The following is a 27,903-nucleotide window of genomic DNA, read 5'->3' as shown; positions in this document are numbered from 1 at the left end:
ATTGAGATCAAAAGCTATAATGAATATCAGAAGCATGTAGGAGTCAAGCTGCAAGAGAAACATCCCCTTCGAGAGCAAATAATAGCTGTTTAAGTCTTAGACGACACACACCTTTGGGTTACGGCATTGCGGCTTGAGGCGGAGGCGATACAAAAAGTGAAAGGTAACGAAAACGGTACTACTCTGAAGATTGTTCAAGCCAATGCTAGGCATCACCAGATATCATATCTGTACGAAATGGCGAAAGAATTGGCAGCCGTAAATACATGCGGACGCTGCGAACGCTAAATGGACGAACGCACAGGCTTCGATATGCTGTCGCGACGAAATCGCTTCTCGTGCGCTTGTCACGTCCATTTCGATTCTAACCCCATCTTTTCTCCGAGCGTCTATAATATCTTCAATTGCGAAGGCTGTTATCGGAAGACCGGATTTGCGTGCTGGATTCATTGGAAGCAAATAGCCGTCTTGCTAAGCGCGAGTTGCCGAACGTTGTCGCGAAAGCTCGGGCCCCCAAGAAATCAGAATTTCAAAGCCAGTTGCATTCTTCAGGTTTGCAATCTCGATCTCAGGTCAATTCCTAATCAACTTGTCTCTGGGGTGCATTGTACGTTACAATGCATGGAGAGAGAAAACAATGTCCGCCAATGCCAAAGAGGTGATGAAGGACAAGATTGTCCGCAAGGTCCCTATACATTATCCCTTCTGGTTTGGCGGCAGCGCAAGTTGCTTCGCAGCTTGTGTGACCCATCCTCTGGATTTAGGTGAGTGGCTCCGTGTTTCCTTACGATGAATTCCATGGCTGATATATATGATAGTAAAGGTATGCGCTCACTCGCCGATGTCATTGAACTCTGACTCACTCCCTCCAAGGTTCGACTACAAACACAATCTCATGACGGACCTCGACGGAACATGGTACAAATGTTCGCGCATGTGGCGAAACAGGATGGAATAAAAGGCTTGTACAGAGGTGTACGTTTCCCAAGGTCCAATGGCACAGTATTGCGTTCTGAGCTCAACTTCTAGCTTTCCGCCTCTATACTTCGTCAGATGACGTATAGCACCACCCGATTTGGTGTATACGAAGAGTTGAAGCAAATATTTGCCACAAAGCGAGAGAAGAAAACTTCTTTCTTGACTCTCGTTGGCCTTTCATCCTTCTCAGGATTTCTCGGCGGCGTTGCCGGGAATCCAGCCGATGTTCTAAATGTGCGGATGCAACATGATGCCTCGCTACCTCCAGAAAAACGGCGCAACTATAAACATGCACTAGATGGATTGCTGCGAATGTATCGAGCTGAAGGTTGGAAGTCACTCTGGAAAGGTGTCTGGCCCAACTCATTGCGCGCCACGCTCATGACGGCGAGTCAGCTCGCAAGCTATGACATATTCAAGAGCGTACTTCTCAAACAAATGGATATGAAGGACAACCTCACAACGCACTTCACCGCCTCGTTTCTCGCTGGATTTGTTGCAACAACCATTTGCTCTCCAGTTGATGTCATTAAGACTAGGGTCATGAGTGCCACAGAACACACAGGCTTAATCACGCTTCTCACACAAACAACACATAAGGAAGGGCTTACTTGGATGTTCAGGGGATGGGTGCCATCGTTCATTAGACTTGGGCCGCATACAATTTTCACGTTCATCTTTTTGGAACAGCATAAAACGGCATATAGATATCTGAGAGGGTTGGACACATAGATGTTGCGGACAATTGTATTTACCTTTTGGCATCTATTACGGAGTTTTTTTTTTGCATTTGCTGTGTTTATTCGTGGGTGGTCTTTGTTGGATCTTATGGCTGCAAGTCAGTGACCTTTCTATATGCACTATTGGCTTCTGAGTAGAGCAAAAGAAAACATAGCTGGGATAACAGTGGTTTGTATAGTAAATGGATACTTTGAAGCAATATGATATGTAACTTGATCTTATTTTTTAACGCAATCAGGCTTGCAGAGAGTGCAATCTCGTTTCGCCCTGAAATTGTTCCGAGGCAACAAGCAACGATTTTTCCCTAAGTCCAAAGCCTGAATTTCATTTTCTATACAGATTAGAAAGAAATCACGAAGCCTAAGAGCAAGCTAGAGCATCAGGCGCGACTTAGCAAAAGCCATAAAGTATAGACAACCTAAAAGAGAGCATGATCAAAGTATGATATATATTTAGTAGTAAATTTATAAATATAAGATTATTAGTTTCATCTATATAAGGTAGTATGCTTATAGTTGAACTAGGTTATACCCCTTCCTATAGTAACTAGGTATTATATATTAAAAACTTCTTCTTCTTCTTCTTCTTCTTCTTCTTCTTCAATTTCAGCCTATAGAAACAAAGATATGATCAACGCAATTTAACCACTCCGGCACGAAAAATATGTTCACATTACTATTCATTCATGGTTGGCATTATGGACGGAGCATTGCAGATCATAAAGTAAGCATAGCGGACATATGCACATAGCATCACCCACTCAGGTATGCTCAAAAGGGACATTGGAACAATTTGTAGAACCACAGATATTGGATTAATATGTATCGACCACGACTATTTTGCTTGATCAGCGGTTGTTGTCACTTCCTTCACGTGCTTGAAACCTAACAAGATGATAGTTATTCTACTTTTGCGGCTACACCCTCAATGTAGAGAGTAGACAACCTAGGACCACTAGAGGCACATTAGAGCCTTTTCTCTTGAGGATCTAACTTGAACTTACGGGTACTTTCGGACACCATAGATCAACCACCAGATCCCAGTCAGAGTGATACATCCAACAAGAATGACACTATTGTAATTCATGGTTTGGACATCAACTGGCAATGCGAAGGCTATGGAACCATCAGTTAACGAACAATTAAATTTTATCTGCCAACACTTACGCAAGCAAAATATAACATTGAAGAAGATAATCAACACAACAGCAATCCCTTGGATAACATAACCCATATTACCCATCCAAAATGGACCAGGAGGGATATTCTTGCGGCCAGTTAGCAAGTGTGGCGCAATGGCCATCGCGTATGATGTAGTTGTCAAGATGATGAATGAACCAGCGAGATCAGCGAAAGCAGTCTTGCTGCCTAGTGTGATAGCGCCGAGGCCCGAACAGATCACAGCCGTAAGAATCATTGCCGGAATTGGGCAACTGAGCTTGGTGTTGACTTGCGAAAAGAAATGCGGGAATGGAGTAGCCAAGTCCCGCGCCAATGCCCACCATATTCGGCTGAGTGTCAAGAATGTGCCGATGAGGCATATTAGTATTGAGCAAAATATAATGAAAAGCAGTCCAAACGTCGCGCCTTTGCTGCCGGTTGCTTGGGCATAGACTTCCGCAAGAGGGAATGAACCATTGCTATTCAGCACAGCATCGAAATCGTTGATTCCATAGAGTATTGCAATCGCAAATAAGAAAGCGCTAAGACCGCCAAGGCCAACCTGAAGAAAGATTGCCTTTGGCAGGTCTTTCTTGGGACTTGGAAGTTCTTCCGCAAGATGAGTTATGGCATCAGGTGTTCCAACAGTGAAGGCGCCATTGAGAACACCAGTTAAGAAAGCGATCCCACTGGTCCAGCCGGTCTGGTTGTCCCACTCCTTCCATACGAACGCATTGCTCGCATGTTGCTTGGGCATGGCTGCAACGACAATAATAGTTACAATCCCACCGACGATGACAAAGAACATACCCACGTTCTGCAGGAACGGCAGTGTCCGGTTGAGGAAGATGCAATAGGTCGAGCAAATCCACGTGAGTAGAATGAAAGCAATATAGGTATGCCATGACTGGATCTCAAGATCTGGATGGAAAACCGCGTACATCTGCACAACAATGTTGGCCTCGATCTGGCAAATGCTAGCGAGGTCGAAAATCCAGCCAAAGAAGTTGATAAATCCTGTAAAGAAGCCCAGCATGCGACCCCATTTGACTCCAGGAGTAATAGACGCCCAATGGTAGACACCACCAGCAGAAGGAACAGCAGATGCAAGCTCGGCAATGCATGCCCCGATGAACATGTAGAACACAACAGCGACGATAAGTTCGTACAACATTCCAGGAGGCCCTCCATTATACGATGCGACGATAATAGAGCCTCCAAATGCGATCCACGCATTATCCACCGTTAGCGCGAGACCACACAGGCTCAGGAAGCCAAAATGTCTCTTGAGCTGATCTTCGTGGCCGCTAGCGTTCACTTCATGTCCATCTAGTGCCGCAACGATGTTCGACGCCCGTCTTTCAAACTCAAGTTGTGCATCGTGCTTGGATGATATGGAGAACCGAGGTTCATGGTGTTTTTCAACCTCGTCAGTTGACATTGTAAGGAATACCTGGCCGTATAGTTTGTCTTTGGCACGGTTCGACGTTCTGTATCTTGAGTGATTTTGATACGGGCTAGGAGCCTTGTTCAATCCGTACAAAGACTTTGCAGTCCAGACGAAGAAGTATACAAATGTGAAAAAGAAGATAACTAGAGATTGAAATACTCCATCGGAGCAATGGCTAAAGGACGGTGTTTATACGGGATAAATCAAGGGTGAGCAGCATCTCCACAACTTTAACCAGATGATTGGTACAAGGGCAGAAATTGAATATCTCCTCATCTAGGCTTTACAGTCTAGACTTGAAGTCATGGCATCTGCAGCTGACGACTAAGCAGCAAAAGCATTCGTTGGTTATTCTCTTATCTTTCGCGTGGCGCAGGGATTAACGAATGCTTGCTTTTCTTGGAAGGGTTCAACGCAGCTGTCAAGCCGCGAGAAGACATTGTCCGACGGGTGGATCTGTGGATTGGCCGTATCTCGACAAACGTTCAGCAAGTATGTTCGCGAATTAGAAGCACTCTACAGCGAACTCCCGCGGTTAGCAGAGAGAAAACGTTCAGGTTTCTGAACATGTTCTTCGTCTTGAACGAGGATATGCGTATTCTGTGGAAACGCATCCCACGGGGGGTGCCCTCTCATCTTGAATTGTCAGCAACAGTATCAGCTAGACTCCATTGAATACCAGGCTCTTCTTATCGCCATCGAAATCAGTAGGTCATCCAGGCTCAGAGAACGACCAGATTACTGATGTGAACTTCTCAAGCATTCGTGAGAGGCCCACAGCAACGCAAGGCCGCATGCTGAGGGCAGAAATTGCAAGGCTGAAAGCAAAAAAAGGCCAATCGCTAACAGCTATTACCCCAAGTCAACAGTCACATTTGAAAAGATAAGGATGTATCGAACCAGGATTGGAGTGATTCAAGAAAGCGCGCGGGCTTTGCCTCTAACACGCCGAGGAACGGCCGATATCGCCCAACACGACCCACCCATTTCTGTATATCAAGAAAAATTTAATTGACCAATCTTTGAAGTGCGGCTGACCTCAGCATTCATACCGATGCTGCATATCATCCTTGTAAATTCATGATGAAGTGTCTTCATGCTGTCCACGGCATCCGAATGCAAGTTGATGCTGCTGGCAAGCAAGCTGTTAGGAGCTTGAGTGGATACAGGCGTTACCTTGTACTCTTAAGGGTTTTGAAAAATTGTTCATTTCTCGTGAATTTCAGTCCACATTCCATTTATGCATTTCTTATCTATTTGGTCTCGAAGATTCAATTTAATCATCAACGTTGATATCGAATTTCGTATCATCTATTTTGTCCTCTCCTGACTTTTCGAGCTGAAGGCTTCATTACGACCTTAATATGGAGGGTAGACAGGGTAGCATTTCCAATCCGGATGCATGGATACATCCCAAACCAAAGTTGACACGGTCCAGGACCGATGGCAGTGCGGAATTTCCAGTTCCTGATGAGACAACCAGACTACTCCCAAGTCAAATCCATGAAGACGATGGTTATAGGGAAGCAGATGATCTGAGCAAAACAGAGTGGCAACGTATTTTGCATGAATTTTGGGTCTTGCTCCGTGGTTCAATACCAGTCATTCTCGCCTATGCGTTGCAAAACTCTCTTCAAACTTTAAGTGTTCTGATCGTAGGACGACTATCGCCCGAAGCTTTAGCGACGGCAGCATTCTCTTACATGTTCGCAATGGCTACTGGTTGGTTGATTGCACTTGGGGGAACTACTGCCATTGACACATTGGCATCTGCAACATTTACTGGGAGCAAAAATCCACACGATCTGGGGATTATCCTTCAGCGAGCATTCGTGGTGCTCTTCATCTTCTACATTCCCATCGTTATCCTCTGGGGATGTGCGGAGCCAATTTTCATGGCCTTGGGTCAAGAAGCGTATCTTGCCCGGGATGCCTCCCGCTTTCTTGCAATTTTGGCTCCTGGAGGTCTGGGATATATTTACTTTGAAGCATTAAAAAAATTTCTTCAGGCACAAGGTAGGGAGTGAACTAAGCCACTGTTCAATGTGTATGCTGATCACACGCACAGAGATCATGAGGCCTGGGACCTATGTTTTGTTGATTACATCCCCTCTCAATGCTGGATTGAATTATCTCTTCGTTTATACGTTCAAAATCGGGCTATACGGGGCACCAATCGCAACAGGCATCAGCTATTGGCTCAGCTTTTTACTTCTGCTTTCGTATGCTCGATTTGTAGATGGATGGCAGTGCTGGGGAGGCTGGGATTGGAAGTGTCTCAAAAACATGGGAACATTCGCAAGGCTCGCTTTCCTTGGAGTTGTTCATGTGGGCACGGAATGGTGGGCATTCGAGATTGTTGCTATCGTCGCAGGTCAGCTCGGGACTATCGACCTTGCAGCACAATCTGTGATTATGACCACAGATCAGGTTATGAACACAATTCCTTTTGGCGTTGGTGTTGCAACCAGTGCTCGAGTGGGCAATCTTCTCGGGGCTCGGAATGCGAAAGGGGCAGCAAGATCTGCGAATACTGCTGCTTTTCTTAGCATGGTTCTTGGGGCTATTGTCCTTGCCGTGCTTATGGGCGTCAAAGATTTTTATGCGAAAATCTTCAACGACGACATACGAGTAATCAAGCTCACTGCCGAAGTGATGCCATATGTTGCACTTTTTCAAATTGCTGATGGGTTGAACGGTTCATGTGGTGGAGCGCTTCGCGGCATGGGAAGACAACACGTTGGGGCTCTTGTCAACATTCTATCATACTACGCAGGCGCTTTACCACTTGGTATTCATCTCGCCTTCCACGGATGGGGCCTAGCAGGTCTCTGGGTCGGCCAATGTATTGCACTATATCTTGTCGGCATTTTAGAGTGGGCTATTGTTGCCTTCTCGGATTGGAATCATCAGGTGGACATGGCGTTTAAGAGGATGGATCATGACCAACAAAATTCAGAAACCGCAGGTGTTGTTTAGATTGCATGTGACATATCTGACCGTTGCATGGTAGTTTGAAGTAAATTAGAAAAAAAGCGAGTTGCACGTGATTTCACAGCAATCATAACGCCAAGAGTTCCATCACCAAGTTCGACCTGACATCAGCTTCTCTGAAAGCGTAATCTCAATCACTCCCCACCATCATTAGTTACAAGGACAGGTTCCCCTCTGTGTCTAAACCTTGCACGGGCATATGCAGTCTCACCTCTTATCATCTATTGAAGATTAGTCTTTAGACACAACTTTGCGTAAACGCAATGTCGCCTATTCCCCGTCATAGTCCCACGACAAAGAGTTTTAACACGCTGAATAAGTTAAGTGATAATAATGGGGCATTATAATTGTATTCGATAGCTATAGCACAATCTCCGAAAGATAAAGCTAAGCTCTGCGTAAATTTTGTCTCCCCGTTGGCCGCGGACTCCGAGAGTTCCGGCATATCCAATGTCGAGCAAGCGATCTAGACGACATCCCAAACTAGTGCTCCAGCTTGTGCATGTTTATCTTCCAGGTCAAGGGACGATAGCAATTCACGGCCAATCGTATTCCATCACGGAATAAGCCATCAACGTTGAGCTTCATGCACTGAACTGCCCCGCCACCAAGATACTGGCTCCGAATGGATTGCATCACGACAAGCGGCCCTCGATTCGCGTGGATGTCCCTCACTTTAGCTTTAAAGCTTGCTCAATTGAGTATGAATCTATAAAGATTCCCTGGTAGAGTTAATTGCCGCACTCGGACAGCTGAGATTTTTTACCTAAGAGGTACACGACGTTCACGTCGAGCTATCTCCGAGGTGCACTTTACGATTGTGCCACTTCCTTGCTCATAATATGCTGCACATCCTTCTTTCTTTTCTCAAACTGTAGTTCAACTTGCAATGAAAACACCGGCGGGAATCCTCGCAGCTTTTGCTGCCATTGTAGCAGCTCATGGTGATCACAACCAGAAACCAATCCAGGGCCCACATCCTGGTCTTTGGTATAATACCCTTCCTGGAGACGGTGGAACTCAAGTACATAATACCCTGATGGAAATTGCAAGCTTATACTAAACTCTGCAGGCCGACTCAGTCTTTTCGGGCATTTCAACTTTCGGGCGCATCGACTACTCGCCATGCCTCAAAGACGATAAGGTGACTTATGATATTGCCTTCATTGGTAAATTGAAATATTTGAAGCAGTTCGAGGTCATTTAGCTGACGTTGATAGGTGCTCCCTTTGATACTGGTGTATGTTGAGATTAGATGCACTTTTCTCGCGGCTTTTGCTGACCCGCTCTGAAGACCAGTTATCGCCCAGGAGCAAGATTTGGACCTTCTGGCATCCGCCAAGGTAGCAGGCGCCTAAATTTATAGTGGGTCAATCATAAAGCACAAAGGCTTACAATTGTCTGTCGAATAATAGGCTCACGAAGAGTCGGATTTAGTGGAGGCTATAATGTGCCGCTTAAGGCGAATCCTTTCAATTCTTGGGCTAAGGTCATTGACTGTGGCGATATTCCGGTAAGTCAATTAATGAATATGATCAGAGCCTCTGTGTTGAAGTTGCGGACGGCTTCAATTCCTAAGAAATTATCCATGTCATGTGCTGAGAAATAAAAAACGTACTAACTTTATGCTTAGGTGACCTCGTAAGTCGCTGCTAATGAGCCATGGAGAGTCTATAAAGACAATTTTTAATCAAGAAGCGACTTGCCAGATACGACAACGCATACGCTCTTCAGCAAATTGAAGACGGTCATAATTACCTGCTTTCTAGGGCTCCAAAAACTGCAGCTCACAAGAAAGGTTTCTCAAAAAAAGGCAAGACTTTGCCTCGTTTAATCACCCTTGGAGGTGACCACACTGCATGTGACACTTGCATATTGAGCAAGAGCTCCGCTCACATTGCTTTAGATCACCTTACCCTTGCTACGGAGCGTCAATCGTGAATACGGACCTGTATCTGTCATTCACTTTGACAGCCACCTGTAAGAGATGTGTTCCATTTATAACGTGGGGGTTTGAGCTGACTTGGCTCTAGAGACACCTGGAAGCCAAAAGTATTCGGTGGATCTCCGTCGCAGCAAGCGAGCATTAACCACGGCACATACTTCTATCATGCATCTCAAGAAGGCTTACTTGCTAATGACAGCAACATCCACGCTGGCATTCGAACGACGCTCTCTGGACCAAGTGATTATGAGAATGACGGGTATTGTGGCTTCGAGATCGTCGAAGCCCGCGAGATCGACACAATCGGCATGCACGGCATAATTCGAAAGATCAAGGACCGTGTGGGAACGACAAAACCGGTGTACCTGTCGATCGACATTGATACGCTAGACCCCGCCTGTAAGTATTCTCCGCACCCTAGGCGCTCTAACCCGTGTCTAGCATAACGGACTGGATCTCATGATCTAGCTTTCCATGCTGTTGCGCCAGGTGCAAAGTTTCTGTGGACCCTTGCCGTGTGCATAGACCTACCGCTAACCACTTGCCCTCTCTGTAGTTGCGCCCGCTACGGGCACACCTGAGACTGGTGGCTGGTCGACAAGAGAGCTACGCACGATCATCCGAGGTCTCGAGGGGATCAACCTTATCGCAGCAGATATCGTCGAAGTTGCGCCCGCCTACGATACTAATGCTGAGCATACTACAATGGCCGCAGCCGATGTTTTGTACGAGGTCATGACTCTCATGGTCAAGAAAGGACCACTGAGCATTGAGCAAGATGACATGGACGTCGAACTGTAGTTCGTGCCGTTGTTTGATTTAAGCTAAGGTTTACGTCTTAGACTAGTGTCTCAGATGTCCGCAGTATCAAGGCATCGGACATCACGATCATCGTCAGTGGTGCACAGGATGGACATTGAAATGTAAATAACTAAAAGTGCAGATCAGATGAGATTGGAGCAAAAAGAAAAGAACCCCATAAAAAACAGCCATATATGGCTCATACCAGAGAAGCATTCCCTCATTTTATCATTAATTTTTCCGGTTATCATCATCGACTCGTGACAATGCTTTTCGTTTTAGATTTGGCATATAGACCACACATAACTTTTGTTTTGCTTTTAGAGGAATACCGAAGTTACAGATATCACAGAGTATTTTATCCACGTGCCTTTCCCATTCATCAACTGCGACCGCTGTGTTCGAGTATTGCCATCGCATTGTACCAGGTTGCTGCTCGTCCACCGAGGCAACTCAGACGTGGCCATGAGTCTCGTACCTTCACAGGCACATTGACGGAGGTCATGCCTAGGTCAATCAATGTCCACACTTTGAAGAGCACTTCAACGCATGAGAAATCGCCGAAGAAGTGAGATCCTGATGTAGCCGTGGCGATACGTTGACGGAACAGGTCTCGATGATGCTCTTGTACACACTCTGTACCGATGACCAGCAGTGGCCAAAGAATGAATTCATTGATACAGCTGCTGCTTGAAATGCCGGTTACACAGGGAATAGATCGTGCCACAATGTCCTCAATATGTGTTGATGGTTCTTGGTTGACCCGAGTGATGCGCTCCGCATATATTGCTGCGGCATTTTTAAAACAGTCCATAGTATAATTCAAGATCATAGGATCTGCTTCAGCCTCGTGGAAATTTGGATGACTCGCGATCGATTTCAACCGACTTTGTACCTTGGACAGTGGAGTCCAGAAATGCCGACTCGTTTCGAAAGCGAGATCGGGTTCGCAGCTCGTAATCTGCCCTCCGTAAAAATCTCGAGATGGAGCAAGACGGGTTAAGGACAGACTCCAGTCTTTGAGCCGCGCAACAGCGTCGTACAGTTGACCCTCGCAGTTGGCTAGGTATTCCACTGAGCCAAGATACGCAGAACGATCAAGAGCATTGAGCACTTCGGATTGCCGTGCTGCTGCACCATCTCCCATAGCCGACACGAGAATGTCCAACCAGAGGAACCAATTTTCAGCCCAGGACATCGTTTCAGATAGCTGGCCTTGCGCTCCCGATTTATGAAGGGATAAAAGTTTTTTAACGCCAGCTAACCCGATTTTAAAGTTACCAAAGCCGGATTCCGACAAATGCAAAAGACAGAGAACTAGTAAGGTAATGAGGATGGACTCATCGCCTGACATGTTGCTAGTCTTGAGAGCGTCGTTGAATGCATCTGTGGCCAACTTTTTGTAATTCAACTCATGTTGCTCCGGATTTGGGCAGTCCACTTTCATGGGGATTGTTTGCGATGATTCAAAGCTATCCATGGCGAGTGCACTCAAATCGTCTGCCTTGTACGATTTAAGGTGGCATGAGACTAAGGCAGCAACAGCGTATTGTAACGGTAAACTTGAATTGAGATGCGCCATCACATGCAACCTGTAGGGGTTTCGTTCATGGTCGGAAGCCACAAACAAGGGGCACACGGCTTTGCTGTATGATCCGAGTAAGAATTGCATTCGGGACGGAAGACCACGGAGTCCTGAATTCTTATGCGTTGGTTGAAGTGCAGGCCAAGTGGAGGGAACACTAACCGAAAAATCTGAGAGTCCATCTGAGAAGTAGTCGTGATCTACTTTCTGCCCCACAGGATACGAATGTGAAAGTTCGTTCGTTGGCGTGTAGTCATGGGAGTGCAAAAGATCTGAGAATGAAGTGGGTAGTGCGGATGATGCAAGCATGCTGTAGTTGCTGGAAGTGCTTCTAACAGAGGCTACTTCCGGTACACTGAACGCCGTGTTACTTGGAAACGAGCGGGGTGTCTCCACATATCTATAACTGTCGACAGGTTGTAACTGTTCTGGCGGCGGACACGGGTACGACTCTGAGTAAGAGTTGACAAGAGGCTCGGGGATCCCATAATCCTCCGGGGTGGCTGGAAATTCGCTCGGAGACGGATAGTCACTATCACTGAACGCACTCGACGGCGTAGAATAGGCGACTTCATCTAATGAGGCCGTGCCGGTGGTGTGAATCCGACGTAAAGGATTTGGCCGGATTTGAAGTCTTGTCGCCTTGCTCAGTAGATTTTGGTAACCATCCAAGACATCCGCGAAATTTGACATGTGCCAGCCGCTACGACCTTGCTGAGATGGGATTGGAATGGGACTGGTCGGTGAGTAGCTGCCATGCGGGTAGACTGTGGACCCAAGCTCAGCTGTACGATGGTAGGGAGGGCTGAAGTTGTCGTCCGGTCCCTTTCGCTCCAGTTGAGGGGGAACAGGGGAAGGCGACGTCGCCGCCTTCTCTGTGTTTGCTCGGTGTGATTTTCCATCGTCATTCGATGTCGGTGCTCTTTTGCTCGAATTGGCAATAGGTAGTGAAAGTCCACGCAACTTTCCACGGGACGCAACTCCAACGCCCCAAGTGAGCGTTGTTCGGTAGCCTGTGCAATCCTTGCCCATCTCCAAGCATTGGGTGCCTTTTTGCGACGTTAGTCATGTCGTAGCGGAGAGCATCTTTCAGCGAAAAAAACTGACAATATGGTCGTCTCCGGTCACATTTGACTTGCTTCTTACGGCAAGTGAAGCAATCCTCTGCAGCTCCGGTAACAGCAGTTCGTCTTCTTCGTTTCCGCGGTGGTGCATTCGAGGCATTCTTTGCCATCGAGTTGTCTGCCGTAGTGAGATCGGTCAAAGACGAAGTCATATTTGTGAAAAGGCTTGTCTTCGAAAAGCATTCGAGTGACCGCGGCACGGAATTCAAGGATCATATATGGTGTGAAGGACTACCTTTGCCGCAACTCTGGATCAGTGATTCAGGACGTTCTAGCTCGTGAAGATGCCGGGCCTCTTAACAAGCGCATCAGAATATCTGGGGATAGTCGAGAAGTAGTGGCGTCTCGAGGTAGAGTTGATAAGGCCGGTGCAAGGGTGAGTACCTGTCAGCCTAGTGGAGAAAGTGAAGAGACAGGCAGGAAAGACAAGCGTTCCAATGGCAGAAGAGCAGCCCTAGAAAAAGAGGGCATAGCGAGTATATGAAATAGGTAAAGAGAGATAGGAAACGAACAAGCTGCCCAGCCCTTGATGCGCCACGAGGAGAACTGTAGATGTCTATCTGCACACCCCACTGCTTGAGGCGAGGCTGCAATGAACGGACTCTGTCCTTGTGCTTGCAAGGTTACATCGCCCATTAGGCGGAATGTCGATGAAGGAGGATCTGAGCGTGCATGAGAGATGACCAGCATGTTTGCACGCGGCCAATGACGGCATCTTCACCACCGATGATCTCATGGACACCATTTCGGGAGGATGATACGGGTGAACGAACGGACATCGTCGGGGCGTCTCTGCCGGCCATTCGGCCGGCCAATTGATCATGCGAGAAACAAGTCTTCTGCAAGGTTCCGCGCGAGGAGGAGAGATCCTACAGGCAAACCATTATCTCTGCCGAGGGTCCTGGTAGATAGTCCCTGGCTCATCTCTCTCTCAGCCACTGGCTGGCGAGTGGATCGCTGGCAAGACGGCGCTGTCCGACGGGCTAGCGGGATCTGAGAGGCTTATCATTTGCTGCGCACCCTGCAAAGGGCATGGAGCAAACACTGCGGCAAGAAGCTAAGCTGAGCTAAACGTTCGCGCAGAATGCAGAGAAGGCGGGCACGACCTTCGAGAAGCCTTGCCACTACGGTCTGCAAAGGAGAAAAACCTGGCCGTCTGCCTCCGTCGTAAGTTACCCAGCGAACTGGGATTCGGCTGGTAAGAGAGGGGAAGTCTCGGGACCCCTGGCCAGCGACAGATAGAAGCGCCCTTAGTGATATACAGTACGTAAGTTTCTGCTAATGGCGGTCTGCGAATACATAATTCACACAAACCAGCCGGCGCACTTGCTGGGGAGTGCTCACGTTTACGTTTGGGTCCTCCACTCAGCTGCCGGCTCTGTTTGCGGGGTCGAGAGATCACGGTTCTTCTAAATCGTTCTAGGGAGAAGCCGGGCCAGTCTCTGATTTAGCCCGGCCAGGTTCTGGTCCGTCAATAGTCGCAGGCGAGAAAGTCCTGCTGATGTCCTGTCGCACACTGCGGTCGTGTGTTGCTAGCCTCAAGACGTGGGGAGTTTGTCTCCTTTCCGTTGCTATGCGAAATGCGCTTTTCCTCGTATTACCGTCGAGCTGGGTCTATCAGTTGCCCCAGGAGCGGCAAAGGCCTCGTCGGGGTGGTGAAGCAAAATAGCATGTGCCCTGCGTTTCTTTTTTTCCTTCGCCTGCTACTCCTGTGTAGGACATTGCGCATGGTTTGGGGCTGTAACGCCAGTGGTGGCAAGGCCGGACGGTTTGAAAAGTGGCTCCATCGCCCTTCGTTTGCGCGCACAATCCCACCCACAAAGCGTCGACGTGGGGTGGCCACACCATCATCATCATGCTGTACAGGATTGAACGGAGCACAGTGCACGCTGTACAGAGAGAACCCAAACTCATCATGACGGCTCCATATACTCATCCGGGCAGTGGCCCGATGATCGCTTCCGGCTCGTCAACGTAGCGCGCAAGATCTAACGCTTGTGTACCTGCGCATTGATCGTTCCATCGCCCTTCTCGAAACGTGCGAAGCAAAAAAAAGGACGCACTTTCGCATCTTCCCGTTCCCTGGACGTTACGGCGGCTGTCTTGTTTTGTCACTCTCCGAAAGACAATGCGGAGAGCGAGTCATGCGCACGATTCTTCAGTCTGCCAAGATTTCGACCACCTCCCATGGCCTCCTCGATCCTCTCCTTCAGAGACGCTAATCCTCTGCAGATAGGAATGCAAGTTTACCTGGCATCGTCCCCTTGGGCACGACCCAAGTACCCCTTAGCGCTGCCAACTCCGTTGTGGGCCCTCGTTGTTCTCTGCTCAGATTGTTGGAGCTGGCAGCTGTCTGATAACGCCTCGGTACAAAGGCCGAGTCTAAGGCACGTCTACAGCCTCTGTTATCGTTTATGCAGCTAGAAGCATGGAGATCCACAATCATGCTACTCAGATGGACATCGTAGCTGTCCTCATAACTGCCCACTTTGCCGCATCACCCACCTTTGGCTCCAGTTACAGGATATACTAATACGCAGGCTTCGAAGCCATTCTTTCTTGCACGCGTGAACACGCTTCTGTTCTCGGAGAAGACAAGTTCATGTTCAACTTAAGAATTCTCCCTTTTTTATTTTCTGCAATTGTGTGCAACCAATTCACATGGACAATTTCGACGCTGGAAGCGTTGTGGGCCACAAACTACATGAGCCTTATTTGTGGGACCTGATCAAATTGTCGCCCAGATGGGTCTTCTAACGCTTAGAGGAAAACCACAATCTATCCCCGTTATGCAGCCCGCGTGCGATGTGGGCTCCGAATATGATACGCTTTGCAATCATGGAACGATTTGAGATGAGAACTACAAATCACGTTGATAGCGCCCAAGCCCAGAGGTTGTGCGTGCCGAACAGTGAAAATGATCTCTCATAAATCTTCCTTAGAGAAAGAGTTTGGCGAGGACGCAGATAAGTTTTTTGTGACTGATCTTGCCGAAACTTCAATCTCTTTCGAAGGCACTAGGCTGCTGCCAGTACCTGCAAAACATCAAGCAAGAATGACTAAAATCATAACGTATACCCCGGATTCCTATACCAGAGATTGTTTCCTCCATGTCTGTAAACATGAATGGTGTTCTAATTTGTTGAATAGCTACGACTTGGTTGATTGTTCGCGCTATCATGAATCCGAGTTGTAGATGCTTGACATTCATGATCTCCAATGTCACTAGCCCCCAATAGTGACTACGAAAACTTTCGGTGAAGCATCATTCACTTTCCCTGACTGATCTTCGCAGCCGTTGGCTTGCACATCATCTCAAACTCAGAGTTCAGCTTTGGCTTCATCACTTAGGGCATTTTGTCGCGACCATTTGAGCGGCAGGAAACATAACGTCATTGCTCCTGCATTGCGCATGGAAGAGCAACAAGATATGCTGCCTGGGCAGTTTTATTGGCTTTTTGAGATGACATACCGTAAGCAAAAGCATAGCCCTTCCCATCGATGTTGTTTTCGTGAACAATCCTAGCGTAATGATTCGTAGGGTCTTCCCTATAGAATGTCTGAGGTTGCGAAGGATGGTCCTCCGCGCATAATAAGGTGGTGCGAACGAAGGCAGCTGCAAGGCGAGGTATTATCGAATTTCTTTCGGGAGACGGTCCGGTTGTAAATGGACCAGAGTTACATCCCTTGGATGACACATGTGAGCATATCGAAGAATATTATATCGAGGGATAACTAGCTCACAAGAATGTCCGCGGTCGTTGGCTTGGTGAAGCGTTCGTTTCCTACGACGAACTCACCTCTGTCATTGACCCTACCTTCCAATATACCATGTGCAGCTTGTGTGTCGATTCTACAGCAGCTTGTTGAGTACTTTTTCCATACCTTCTCCACGTACTGCTCAAAGTAGCCATCAAAATTAGCCCCAACAGCATAGCCATGTGTTGCGTTTAAAGCTCTCAGATTCTCGTCCTTATGCCGCACCACAAGTTTATCCCACGGAATCCCGTCTTTCTGTGCCTGCCCTATTAACGCATTACAAACACGGTCCAGGCCATCAGGCGGCATGCCAGCGACCTCCTGTACATGGCCATTAGTATTTTCGAGTCGTAAGGCAATCGGAATGCGAGGTACGAAGTCGACGTAGCTTATATTCGCGAACAATTGGTCATGATTCAAAGTAAATTCGCAAAATCCAAAGTTAACTGTCGCATTCGGATCACTCGGGTTTAGTACAGAAGGCTCGACAAGTGCCGGGCCTGGGTTGACCAAAAACGTGAGTTTGCCGCCCATGGAGATCCATATTCGTCCACCTGCAATTTGAGGGACGTTCACTGTGACTTCGCTCCCTGGTGGTCCTAACGGAATGGCGCAGTCCTTTTTGAGTGGCTGAAGGATATCGTTGGGCGATTCTGGGAAATACAAATTTTTGCAATTAGATTCAATGAGCACACGAGCACCGTTGTGCTGGATTGCAATTCCAGTAATGTAAGCATACACTTCGCTCGACGTCGAGTTGTTCCGGAGAACAAAAAGGCAGGAATCCGGCATGTCGCCAGTATTATAAGATGAGAACGGATTGATTAAAAGTAGTGATTTGCCAATGTCGCTGAATTAAGCAGTGTACGGAAATATATACAGATAGCAAGAGTTGAAAAGTTGGAACAATTGTGGGGAGATGTGGGAAGCTTGGTGTCACTGTGCATTTTGGAGCGCAATGCAATTATGGCTATCAGGACAATTTTCACGAGCCAAAACGAGGGTAAGACTGTGGAATCACTGTTTCAGACGACGTTCTCCGAAGCAAAAAGAGAGCTTGCTTTAGAAGCTTGTAAGGATCTTCGGAAGAGGATGTTCGATGCCACTGTGCCAAAAATTGGCGGCGCAACCCAAATCGCGCTAGTGAGAGCACACCTCGTCATGACATAAATCTACAGCAGACACAGACCCACGAAACGTGAACGACAAACCCAACCACGAGATGTCAGAACCAGCCCCAGCAGAAGAGACGCCGGCACAGAAGCAGGCGCGGCTCCGTCGTGAACGCCGAAATGCAAAGATCCAAGCCGGCGGCTCCGCCCGACTAGCTGCGATCATGAATTCGAGCGGTCGCCAGCACGCCGCCGAAGCAGAGACAGGTTCGCCAACAAATTCGACAAGGACACTTGCGGCAACTATTCTGACCGTCCAAAACAGCTCGCCCGGCAGCACAACTTCCGCAGTCGAGCCCAGCTCCTGTTGGCGGCACGGCGACGCCCGACCCTGACATTGTGGATATATCAGAGCATCACTATCAGCCCAGGACAACGAATAGATCACCCGGGCCAAGATTCGAATCTGGCCCGCAAGCTCAGCAAATGCCTCCTGCAGACGACCCTATGATGGCCATGCTGCAGCAAATGATGGCCGGCGCTGGCGAGCAGAACCGTGACCCCAACGCGCAGATACCTCCCGGTCTTGCGAGTCTTTTCGGCGCACTTGGGCAGGAACAAGAGGCAGCACAACAGCCGCCAACTAGCTCTGCTTACGTGTGGCGGATTCTGCACTTCGTCATCTCTCTTTTCCTAGCTTTGTATGTCACGCTCAACACCACGTTCACGGGCTCCAAGCGTGCTCGTGAGCTTTCCAGCCTAACATACACCGCACCACTGTCTTTGGAGCGAAACTTCAGCACGCAGTTGTTCTATCTGTTCGCGACGGCGGAAGTTGTCCTGCAATCATCGCGATACTTTATCGAGAAGGGTCGCTTGACACAGAGTGGGATCATGGGAACATTAAGCCAGGTGCTTCCAGAGCCTTGGGCGGGTTACGTGAGGGTTGTAGGCAGATACAGCGTTATATATACGACCGTGGTAGCAGATGCCATGGTTGTGGTGTTCGTGTTGGGCGTCATGGCTTGGTGGAAGAACGGAGCGTCTGCTGAACTAGAAGCGTGATCCGACAAGTGGGCAGACTTGCAGAGCACATGTCGATGCCATGAAGTATTAATCCCTATGATATCTATGCCCTTCACTTCCCAAATGCTTTATGTGATACAAATGCTTCGCCGCGTCGCTATTTTGGATATCAACCGATCCTGTCCGGGCATGGGCGACATACAACCCATCTCATAGCGTGCCATCCCTAGCTGCCTGGAGCATGCTTTGCTCTTTCTTCCACTGCGCTCGGTAGGCCTTTCCTCGGGCACTGTCCCTCTCGCTCTTGAGCCTCTGTTCCTCTAGATGCCGCATCAATTCCACATCTTCCGGCGTTGGCTGCACTTCCGTTGCGCCCGTCAGCTCCATCAATTGCGCCAAAATCTCACTCTCCTGCTTCATCCGCATGTCAATCTTCAGCACGTTTGGAGCCGCGTCTGACTTTTCCGTCGGCGACTTCCCGGCGTTTCCATCCATTTGAGACGCAAGATATACCGAGAGAACGCAGGGCGATTCTTTATTTTCGCTGCGCTGAACAGTCATCGGTATCGACGGGTTATGATAAGCGAGCCGGGGGAGCATATGTCTCCAAAATTTGCTGTCATGAGACATCAGCATTTCCTCCTCCTCTCTATGATTGCATCCTCTGAATTGCATACCGCCCCCCTCGGTGACCCCCATCTATCTTAGTTGCCATCTCCATGTGTATTCGCGTGACATTCTTGGGTAAGATCGCGGCGCCTGGCCCCAGTCTTATGGATAGTAACTACAGGAGATGTGTTAGGAACTTGTGATGGAAAAGTGTGTGGTGAGGCCATACTTTCTGGGGTTGAAAGTTAGCAGTCAATTGCGTGGCAATACCATCTCAGAATTGAAGCACTCACTCTATTCAATTTGCGCATGCGCGTCGGTATATTGACCATCTTGGTTGTGATGTGAGAGATTCTGATGCTGAACGCCGAAAATGGAAATCTCGCAAGTCGGAAAGTCCGCAATGGTGGCACATTGCAAAGTCCAGGGTCTAACTTGCTTGACTTCAACCACCGTCGACGCAGCTTTTCTCACCAACGTCTGTTAGTTACAAAATGGCAAGGTTCGAGCACTGCAATATTCCAAAGATTGTATCATTCACTTAAGCTTGCACTACGGCCATCTGCCCACGAAATTGATTCGCTGACAATGCATTACAGTCTTGTCTCTGAATGTGACGAACCACATCTAGCCGAGAAATATCCCTTCTGAAGATTGGACGTTAAAATTGCGACCTTATACCTCTTATCAGTTGCCAATTACTAAGCCATCATTTCCGTAAATTCATAACCTCATCGCCGTCAAGGCATAGCTGTAATCGTGAAGCGGATGCTCGATCATTTCTATCTCTTTGAAGAGGGACTAAGGGATATTTACTCGTCATCTACTTCTCTCAGAAGACCATCATCTACCTCGCTGTCCGGGGCGGATTTCTCCTCGTTTACAACTTTCCAAGCCTTCTCCACCACATCGTAGATCTCTTCTCCCCGCTCACATTCTATAACAGTCTCTGCTGCCAATGTGCTTGCTATGTCCTTGGTTTCAGCCTGTGCGACTTTGCCAACAGGCTTTCCGTCAAACAGGACTTGACAGGTGAACATTTGGTCTTCCTCGCTGTAAGTGTAGCTCACTTTACGTTGCTGTGCCAGAATGCCAAGAAGCTCCTTGGGGTGCATGCAGGCTACATTGTCCTCAAGGAGGCGATCGAGGATCCGATAGAGCCCGATGTGCGTTAAAAATGAATCGCACTTCTCTTCATTCGCGTGCGAATCGATATAGATGGCTCCGAGTATGGTCTCTATGAGATCAGAAAATACTTTGGCCGGATTGAAACGGCTAATCAGTGGCCAAGGAAATGAGGTGCACGTCTCAAGAGAGTATTTGAGACTATTACGCATCTTCTCAAATCTCTCGAGAGACCGATTCTCTTTCTCTGTGCGCAAGCCTGGTCGAAGGTATTGCCAAATATGTTTCTTAACACTTGTCTGCTCGATCTCTGGTGTATAAGACGTGCTGTGACCAGCCGGCTTCATGACGATGTTGTTCCGCTCTTCCCAAATGCAGTGCTCCATACACAAATAGCCCAGGATCCACGAGTTAACAACTGCACATTTAAATGAGTGCATTGCGTTGTGTGGTAGCTCTCGGCCATTGAAAGCGTAGATGCGTCGCACAACCAAGTAATCAAGGACTGCATCTCCAAAAAACTCAAGGCGCTCATATGACCGCGCGTTTTGGTCCCCGCCTTTATACATCGAAGAGGTTATGGCTTCCAACAAAAGGCTCGGCTTCCTGAATTTGTATCCGACCAGGTTTTCAAGAGCCTCGAGATGTACTCGTTCTTCACCGGCTCTGCTGAATAGTTCAAGAGCTTGTCTTTCGGGACATTCCCACATTTGTTGCGGGAAGTATGTTTTACAGAGCTTAATCGCTCCGCTATGACCTCCATCGAGATATGCCGCTGCAATAGTCGACTCGACCACATCAGCCAACCTCTTCTTCGGGCCTTGTTCCCGCCCCTTTGGCTGGCTGGCTTCAACTAGCAGCTTCTCCACGTCCGGTGGTACCCACTTTAGGCCCGTAAATGGCTTCAGAATAATATATTGATCAAGGCAAACGCTCAATGCCGCCTTGCAAAGAGTATCATTTGCAACTCGTCGACTCTTTTCCATAGTTAAAAATCCCTCAGGCCAATAGGGTCTTTCGACCATAACGTTAAGAGACGTGAGAAAATTGAAATAAGCGTCCCCGAAGAGTTCCAGGCGTTCGTAGCTTTCTTGTTCCCGTGCTGATCGAGCGGTGATTGCTGTTTGGAGAAGCGGAAGGTTCTCGTCACAAAAGTGTGGGACCAAAGCAGCGCGTAGTCGCTCTGTAAGAAGTGACAGCTCAATCCGGTGCAGAAGCGAGGGAACAAAGAGGGACTTCATCGTGGCGGTTAAGCCCCAGGATTCTAGCACGCATTCCGCTGTAGGGAGTAGATACGTCCTCGTGTATGAATGCTGATTGCTAGTAAGCGGATGCAAAAAATCCCTTCTCTTCGGAAATACGGTCGCCTCGATGGCCTCCTCTTCAACGCCATCTTCGTTGAAGCTCGCTTTTTTGAAACTTTTAAATAAGTATTTCCGGCTGCCATACAGGACGATGCCAGGTCTACTAGTCGCACCGCATTCGCCATCGTCTACTTCGAGATCGTCTATTGGAGATTGATGATCTCGATGTTTCTGCCAATATTTTATCTCTGTGGAGGACAAGGAAATAAGAAACGGAAAATTCAGATGGCCGGCCGGCATTCGGGATCCATGTGTTAAGCGAATGATTGCATCGGTATGTTCTCGCAACACCTCAATATCTTCCGCGTTCATTGCTCGACGGACTTGGGATGACACACCGCGCACTACGTATTTTGCATGGTGATCCCAAAAAACTGTATATTCAGGGAGCGCAGGAAGTGATATTGGTGCAAATATAACCATATCCATCTTCATCTGGTCACCGCCAAGTTCCTCGATCATCACGTCGAGGCAATGCCAATCCAAGAATCCCGACTGCAAGGCTAGGGCGATATCCACCCATGGATTCATCCGGGGCAATACAGCACAAAAAGAGCCTGACTTTTCATCTACATCCAACTCATCTGGCTCGTGGCTCCGTGGCCTTGGCGGCAGTAGATGTTCGTCCAGTAAGCCATGTTCGTAGAGCTTTCGGAGCGCGTTAAATGCAGCATCTCTCTTAGCTGCCTTCTCTGTTAGCCACGCCACGGAGCTACTCGTAACTCTAATATTTGGCTCGAAAACAACAGGCAAGATTACAGTAGCGGTGACTGTTCTGTCTGGATGTTCCTTGAATGCGAACCGTGGCCTCGAGTCCACCAAGGATTCTGACAGAGCGCATTGACATACGTGATGTAACTTTGGCAAAGCGTTATCGAAGTCTAGAAGGGCACCAGTTGATGGCACGCGAAACTGGATGGTTGCCGAGCATTTGTCATCCCGGTTTTCCAATTGCTCTGAGATCGCCCGAGCCCTCTTCTCATCCTGATACAGCCGTTCTAAATCTTCTTCTAATTTTTGCCATCTCTTTATTTTTCCATCATCCATTCCCTCCTCTAACATCAGTATGTACTTCGAATTTTTCATCCTAGCTCTTCCGCGCTTCTGTATATACGAAGTGATCTGTGTGGGCGCGTCGAAACATATGACAAGATGACAGTCAGGCACATCCACACCCTCTGCAAGGACATCGGTAGCCACTAGAAGATTGATTTCACGTTCTGCTGATCTAAAGTTCTCCAACACTCCTTTCTGGTTGTGCGGCATGATCTGTTCAACGAGCCGTTTCACCACGGTTTGTACGTTCGACATGCCGATGAATGACTGGACTCGCAGCTTGGCTCGTTGGAATCTGTATCCTGAAAGCAGATATGCAAGTGCATGCGCGAGCGCGCGTTGTTGGACAAAGATCAAACCGGTGAACTTCTCCGTCCATTCAGTTTCTAAGAATTCGATCAAGGTTCTCAGCTTGGGCGACAGCGTGTGCGGCCCATAATCTTTACTGATTTCTGGCTCCTCGTCGCGCTTTCGTTTCTTTGTTGCGACTTGTAAAGATCGAAGAAAGATTGACAGGTGCACTGCTTCGGCTGCTGTGATAGCAATCTCTTCGCTAAGCGGCCCTATACTCTCGATACGCGCGAGCATTGAGGTGATACTGTTTTCAAGATACCAATCTGCCATGTGCGGGCCAAGCTGATCAAAGATATGTTTGGCCCTTGTGAACAGTGCCTTTAGCTCCTGGAGGCAAAATGGGGATTCATCTTTGGCCAGAAACTCTTGTTGTTCCTCTGCGCTCAATCCGAGGAAAAACGGATCTTTGCTAAGTTCGTAGCTACCTATCATGGTGCCAAGCAGGACAAGCCTCTCCACGTAAGGACAGCCGTTGTTGCTGTACCACAAGCATTGCAAGACTGGGCGGTTGACATGCTGCATAAGCTCAGATCTTGAACGAACCGGTGTCACTACTCTGGAGTCTAACACGGCCTCCAAGCTCTGATGCTGAACGATGCTGGCGCTCAGCCCAAGCACTTTCGGCCTCTTCTCCTTAGCCATTTGAAAATACCAGTTCCTCATCAAGACCGCTGATGGGTTTTGTTTGACGCAATGGTGAGCTTCGTCGAAGATTAGCAGGGCTATGTTCTCCATCTTCACAAAGGCATGATACAATGCATCTCTCAAAATCGCGGCGACGGAGATGACGATCCGGATGTTTTTGAGAGCGGCGTCCCAAGTCCTTTGGTCGCTCCATCGGTCAACGCCATCGCTTCCGATGAGCTGGCGGACCTGATAGCCGGGCAATCTTTGTTTCACGGTCTCAGCATGTTGTGTACAGAGAGGAATGGTGGGAGCCAAAAGCCAGACGAGCTATGAGTGTCAGTCCGTAAGAGGTTCTGAAGTCAGAGGAGGCGCTCACACCTTGTCCGGACCGGAGCTTTTCAGCGCAGCTTCCGCACGGTCGATAGCTCTATGCAACGCATCAGCAAGCCATGACTGGTGTTCTTGAAGCGTGACGAGGCGCTGACATGAACGTCTTTCCTGAGCCCGTGTCCATCTACAGAACGATGTTAGTGGAAAGTTGGAACGGTCAGATCGACGCACTCACTTTCACAATTACGTTTTCACAGAGCGACATTTGAAGCATCTCCTCCTGATAGGGGCGCAGCTTGATTTCGAAATCATCTTCAGACTGACTTTCTGCCATCACTTGTACTATGTGATGTGTGCGTGATCTGGAGTTTTGATTTTTTTTATTTTTGACGTGGGCGTTTTCAGCCACGAAGCTGCAGAAGCACGAGGATGAATGTAGTGGGGCTTTGGCCAGTAAGACAACGCTGATAATGCAAGAAGCGTAAAAAAAACTTGATGCAGCTCTGCTCGACGTTGAAGCTTAAGCTTAAGCTTGGACTTCTGATCTATTGATTTGGGTTGACCTTGAGTGCTCTCTTCTGTGAGCATGCTGGTATTCCGAAACTAATGTCTACAGATGTAACACCCTGTGCTCCGTGCCGTTCATCATTCAAACTCCACTAGAATGGAAATGCGCTTTTTACAGGTTCGTAAGGTAATCTTCAACCTCCTGAGGGCTCAGCTTCCTGAATCTTGGACCGACCGCACCCTCCACACCTTCAAAGCCGAGCAAACGATCTTCTGGTGGACCGACAATACCTAAGCGCTGGTTAGTAGCTCCAAAGAATTCGATCGACATGCCATTCACGTACCAATCTCCACCGTGTCGCCGTTCATCTCACCCTCAATCGTCTCCTTCAGCGTCAGAAGAGCAATGTGTATGGCATCCTCCAGCTCCAAACCTTCGGTATACCGTTTCTCCAAGAACGTCTTCGCGCTCGTCGCGCTTTTGCCAATCGCTGTCGCCTTCCACGGGAAATAGCTCCCGCTGGGGTCGACCTGGTACAAACTCGGACCACCCTTCAGAATGCCCCCAGTCTTACCTGCCGCCTTCTTCTTTGTGTCGGCCTTCTCCTCATCCGATGAATCATCTTCCGGCTCAATGCCATCGTCCCAGCCTGCGATCAGCAAGCTTACGCCGTACGGCCGTGTGCCACCTTGCTGCGTAGCCTCCTGCATGACCTTGGCAACGTCCTGGACCAGTATCCTCGTGGGCGGATACTCATTGTAGATTCGCTTGTAATTTGTGTGTGTCACCTTTCGTGCTCTGTCCACCAGCACCCTGTAGTCCGGGCCCATGCCGGAATATACCATGCCGATGTTTGGTGTGATAAGGCTAATCTTAGATGATGACGAGGCATCTATAAGCGGGGACGAGGACTTCTTCTCTGTAGCAAGGACAATTCCATTTGTGGCTGCCTCGTTTATAAGCTACTTTGTTCACGCTAAGGCCTCACGAATGCACTACCTTTTATGCCCAGCGAAGTTACGCCTTGATTTACCGCGTTCAAAGCATATTCTTGTACTCATATTAGCAACGTGAGCCCTGATCGCTCGCTATAACTTCACATACCAATCTGTACAAGCTTCCCGCTTTTTGTGAGTATTAGCTTCAACCCTTGGGGAGATGTGCAGGCGGTATTTACCTGGGAGAGAAGGTCGTGAGCGAGAATGAATATCGATCAGCCATGTCCGCAGCCTAGAATCAAGAGGCCAGAAGCCAGACGGATAGCAGGAACTGGAGTAAGGGGTATGTAAGGACACGAAGATGGGATTTCAATTCAAACTCGCGGTGAAGCTGTACTTACTTCCGAAGCTCTAGGTAACTTCGTTGCGCGTTCTCAAGCTTAACACCTAAGGCTGCAAGGCTGGCAACAAGTCCGCGACTCCGCCGAAAAGGAGCCCGCATCATCACGTGGTCGTAGATGATTCGAGATGACATTGTCTTCAGAACTGTTATGCTACTCTGTCCTTTCTGCATAATCGACCCATTCCGGCGTCTCGTCACTGAAATTCGGAGGCCATGGCAGTTCGTCCGTAAATAATGACTTTTTAGGCTCAGGCCACGGTCTTGATCTATCCTGCTCTTTCCGCAGATGAACTTCAGAGATCAAGCATTGCACCTTTAGCGTGCTGTCCACGTCTGTTTGACCATTTCGTGCCCTTTATTTCGGCCTTTTTTTTTCTCCTTCAGTCAGGAGACTCTTTACCTACGTACATTAAGCGATTATCCATCTCCAGTAGTTCGGATTGTCAAAATAGTCTCGACAACATGAGCACTTCCGGTTTTCAGGCCGCCGCGCCAGGGAGCTGGCAGTGGCCTGATGACATACCGCAGCCTCGTAGCCGCACCGCAGCCTCGGAGGAAGCGCACGAAGTGAAGTCTGTTCCACAGGAGACGACACATGGGGACAGCGCATCCACAAGCGCTGGTGCGCGCAACGAGAGTGAGAACGCGCAGCGACGACAGCGACACTGGAGGCCACGGACGTGTCGTATATGTCTGGAAACTGTGCAGCCCACTTTCACGCAGCCGTCAGAGGAAGGGTATTTCCAGTCAGGTCCAAAAGTCGTCTACGAGTCCGAGGATGGCGGGCGATTGCTTCGGCCCTGCAAGTGCAAAGGCACCTCGAAGTATGTGCACGAAGGCTGCTTGCAGGCCTGGAGACACGCGGATCCTTCGTACGGGAAGCGCAACTTCTTCCAATGCCCGACGTGTGGCTACAAGTATCGACTGCAGAGACTAGGCTGGGGTCGATTCGTCACAAGTGTCGGTAAGCATATCAACTACGTCTCTATACGTCAAAAAATAGTCCAACTTTACAGAGTGCTGACCGGTTCATCTTCAGCCACGCAAATCGTCTTGACCGTTGTGATCATGCTCACGGTCGTCTTCATCCTCGGCTTCATTGCCGACCCGATCATCAACTTTGCCCTGGACCCATACGGAACCATTTTTCCAAGCTTCTTCCCGGGCTTCTCCTTCCAGATTTTCTCATTCGGAGACCCTGGTTTGTTCTACGACGTTCCAACTCACCCGGTGATACCGCCCAGTGCTCCACCGGAGCCAACGGGATGGATCGAGCATTTCATCAAGGGATTTGCGGGGCTTGGACTCATGAGCTTCCTCAAATTCATGCTTTCAAGCCCCATCAACTTCTTCTTTCGTCAAGGGGGGGTGGGCGGCAGACAAACCGGGAGAGACAGGCTGAACACGATAACCTGGGTAATGATCCTTGTGGGCGTTGCCACGTTCCTATATGTGAGTTGCCCAATCTCCGCTACACGGCCCTCCACGATATGGCCCGCGCTCATCTGTGTACAGGCAGTTTGGAAGGGGGTGAGAAACCTGAGTCGTCGTACGCTCGAAAAGGCAGGTGAACGAGTGCTGGACGTCCAAGGTGATGATGACGACGAAGACGACGAAGACCATTAGGGACAGGACACGTGCGTATTTTCGATGAGCCAAATCGCGACGCGTGTATTGTACCGCTTTTGTAAATTTGTCGTAGTGCAATGAGACACCGCTTCGCAGTCTATCTCCTGTTTTCCAACATCGTCAGCAACAAGCAGCCACTAGCATCTTCAGGGCATCTTCAGGCTTTGAAAACCCCTCGCCGCCATGCATCATCAATCCCTAAGCGATCAGGTCGGACGGCGACCGTGAAAGCGATAGGTTTCACACACACACACACACACACACACACACACACACACACACACA

At 48.6% G+C, this 27,903-nt stretch overlaps 10 protein-coding genes across 13 annotated transcripts; 5 read left to right on the top strand and 5 right to left on the bottom strand.

Annotated features, from left to right (window-relative positions):
- Positions 1–2: 2 nt before the first annotated feature.
- PV09_02767 (uncharacterized protein) lies at positions 3–1,940 on the top strand. Its single transcript, XM_016355864.1, has 4 exons — positions 3–764; positions 819–823; positions 874–975; positions 1,030–1,940. Exons 1-4 carry the CDS (start codon positions 638–640, stop codon positions 1,708–1,710), a joined length of 915 nt encoding a protein of 304 aa, XP_016216170.1. The 5' UTR covers positions 3–637; the 3' UTR covers positions 1,711–1,940.
- Positions 1,941–2,510: 570 nt separating this feature from the next.
- On the bottom strand, positions 2,511–5,224 carry PV09_02766 (uncharacterized protein). The gene is made up of 3 exons (XM_016355863.1): positions 2,886–5,224; positions 2,723–2,834; positions 2,511–2,673 (listed from the first exon to the last, which is right to left on the bottom strand). The coding sequence occupies exons 1-3, from the start codon at positions 4,318–4,320 to the stop codon at positions 2,619–2,621; spliced, it is 1,602 nt and encodes a 533-aa protein (XP_016216169.1). The 5' UTR covers positions 4,321–5,224; the 3' UTR covers positions 2,511–2,618.
- A 309-nt stretch (positions 5,225–5,533) lies between these two features.
- On the top strand, positions 5,534–7,397 carry PV09_02765 (uncharacterized protein). The gene is made up of 2 exons (XM_016355862.1): positions 5,534–6,345; positions 6,398–7,397. Exons 1-2 carry the CDS (start codon positions 5,694–5,696, stop codon positions 7,306–7,308), a joined length of 1,563 nt encoding a protein of 520 aa, XP_016216168.1. The 5' UTR covers positions 5,534–5,693; the 3' UTR covers positions 7,309–7,397.
- A 208-nt stretch (positions 7,398–7,605) lies between these two features.
- PV09_02764 lies at positions 7,606–10,434 on the top strand. 2 transcript variants are annotated; one of them, XM_016355861.1, is made up of 11 exons: positions 7,606–8,347; positions 8,396–8,492; positions 8,544–8,563; positions 8,618–8,688; positions 8,761–8,836; positions 8,957–8,964; positions 9,033–9,180; positions 9,230–9,303; positions 9,357–9,667; positions 9,825–10,161; positions 10,217–10,434. In XM_016355861.1, exons 1-10 carry the CDS (start codon positions 8,213–8,215, stop codon positions 10,067–10,069), a joined length of 1,185 nt encoding a protein of 394 aa, XP_016216167.1. In that variant the 5' UTR covers positions 7,606–8,212; the 3' UTR covers positions 10,070–10,161; positions 10,217–10,434. The 2 variants fall into 2 exon arrangements, with proteins under 2 accessions (XP_016216167.1, XP_016216166.1); XM_016355860.1 differs by having other exon boundaries at positions 9,825–10,434.
- On the bottom strand, positions 10,162–13,619 carry PV09_02763 (uncharacterized protein). The gene is made up of 2 exons (XM_016355859.1): positions 12,762–13,619; positions 10,162–12,703 (listed from the first exon to the last, which is right to left on the bottom strand). The coding sequence occupies exons 1-2, from the start codon at positions 12,928–12,930 to the stop codon at positions 10,452–10,454; spliced, it is 2,421 nt and encodes an 806-aa protein (XP_016216165.1). The 5' UTR covers positions 12,931–13,619; the 3' UTR covers positions 10,162–10,451.
- A 1,853-nt stretch (positions 13,620–15,472) lies between these two features.
- Positions 15,473–17,508, bottom strand: PV09_02762. 2 transcript variants are annotated; one of them, XM_016355857.1, is made up of 3 exons: positions 16,523–17,508; positions 16,251–16,464; positions 15,473–16,092 (listed from the first exon to the last, which is right to left on the bottom strand). In XM_016355857.1, the coding sequence occupies exons 1-3, from the start codon at positions 17,327–17,329 to the stop codon at positions 16,004–16,006; spliced, it is 1,110 nt and encodes a 369-aa protein (XP_016216163.1). In that variant the 5' UTR covers positions 17,330–17,508; the 3' UTR covers positions 15,473–16,003. The 2 variants fall into 2 exon arrangements, with proteins under 2 accessions (XP_016216163.1, XP_016216164.1); XM_016355858.1 differs by having other exon boundaries at positions 15,473–16,464.
- A 187-nt stretch (positions 17,509–17,695) lies between these two features.
- On the top strand, positions 17,696–18,786 carry PV09_02761 (uncharacterized protein). Its single transcript, XM_016355856.1, has 2 exons — positions 17,696–17,916; positions 17,975–18,786. Exons 1-2 carry the CDS (start codon positions 17,760–17,762, stop codon positions 18,712–18,714), a joined length of 897 nt encoding a protein of 298 aa, XP_016216162.1. The 5' UTR covers positions 17,696–17,759; the 3' UTR covers positions 18,715–18,786.
- Positions 18,787–19,829: 1,043 nt separating this feature from the next.
- PV09_02760 lies at positions 19,830–24,531 on the bottom strand (the record flags this gene model as incomplete). 2 transcript variants are annotated; one of them, XM_016355854.1, is made up of 4 exons in its annotated part: positions 24,376–24,531; positions 24,296–24,324; positions 24,189–24,237; positions 19,830–24,137 (listed from the first exon to the last, which is right to left on the bottom strand). In XM_016355854.1, exons 1-4 carry the CDS (start codon positions 24,472–24,474, stop codon positions 20,097–20,099), a joined length of 4,218 nt encoding a protein of 1,405 aa, XP_016216160.1. In that variant the 5' UTR covers positions 24,475–24,531. The 2 variants fall into 2 exon arrangements, with proteins under 2 accessions (XP_016216160.1, XP_016216161.1); XM_016355855.1 differs by having other exon boundaries at positions 20,097–24,137; positions 24,189–24,324.
- Positions 24,532–24,607: 76 nt separating this feature from the next.
- On the bottom strand, positions 24,608–25,982 carry PV09_02759 (uncharacterized protein). Its single transcript, XM_016355853.1, has 5 exons — positions 25,826–25,982; positions 25,753–25,772; positions 25,648–25,698; positions 24,992–25,594; positions 24,608–24,938 (listed from the first exon to the last, which is right to left on the bottom strand). The coding sequence occupies exons 1-5, from the start codon at positions 25,867–25,869 to the stop codon at positions 24,820–24,822; spliced, it is 837 nt and encodes a 278-aa protein (XP_016216159.1). The 5' UTR covers positions 25,870–25,982; the 3' UTR covers positions 24,608–24,819.
- A 147-nt stretch (positions 25,983–26,129) lies between these two features.
- PV09_02758 (uncharacterized protein) lies at positions 26,130–27,859 on the top strand. Its single transcript, XM_016355852.1, has 3 exons — positions 26,130–26,953; positions 27,029–27,441; positions 27,505–27,859. The coding sequence occupies exons 1-3, from the start codon at positions 26,452–26,454 to the stop codon at positions 27,613–27,615; spliced, it is 1,026 nt and encodes a 341-aa protein (XP_016216158.1). The 5' UTR covers positions 26,130–26,451; the 3' UTR covers positions 27,616–27,859.
- Positions 27,860–27,903: the final 44 nt, after the last annotated feature.

This window comes from Verruconis gallopava (genome assembly GCF_000836295.1).
Source record: "Verruconis gallopava strain CBS 43764 unplaced genomic scaffold supercont1.7, whole genome shotgun sequence".
NCBI lineage: Eukaryota > Fungi > Ascomycota > Dothideomycetes > Venturiales > Sympoventuriaceae > Verruconis > Verruconis gallopava.
The sequence above is the reverse complement of the archived record's forward strand: the minus strand, read 5'-3'. Positions and strand labels throughout refer to the sequence as shown.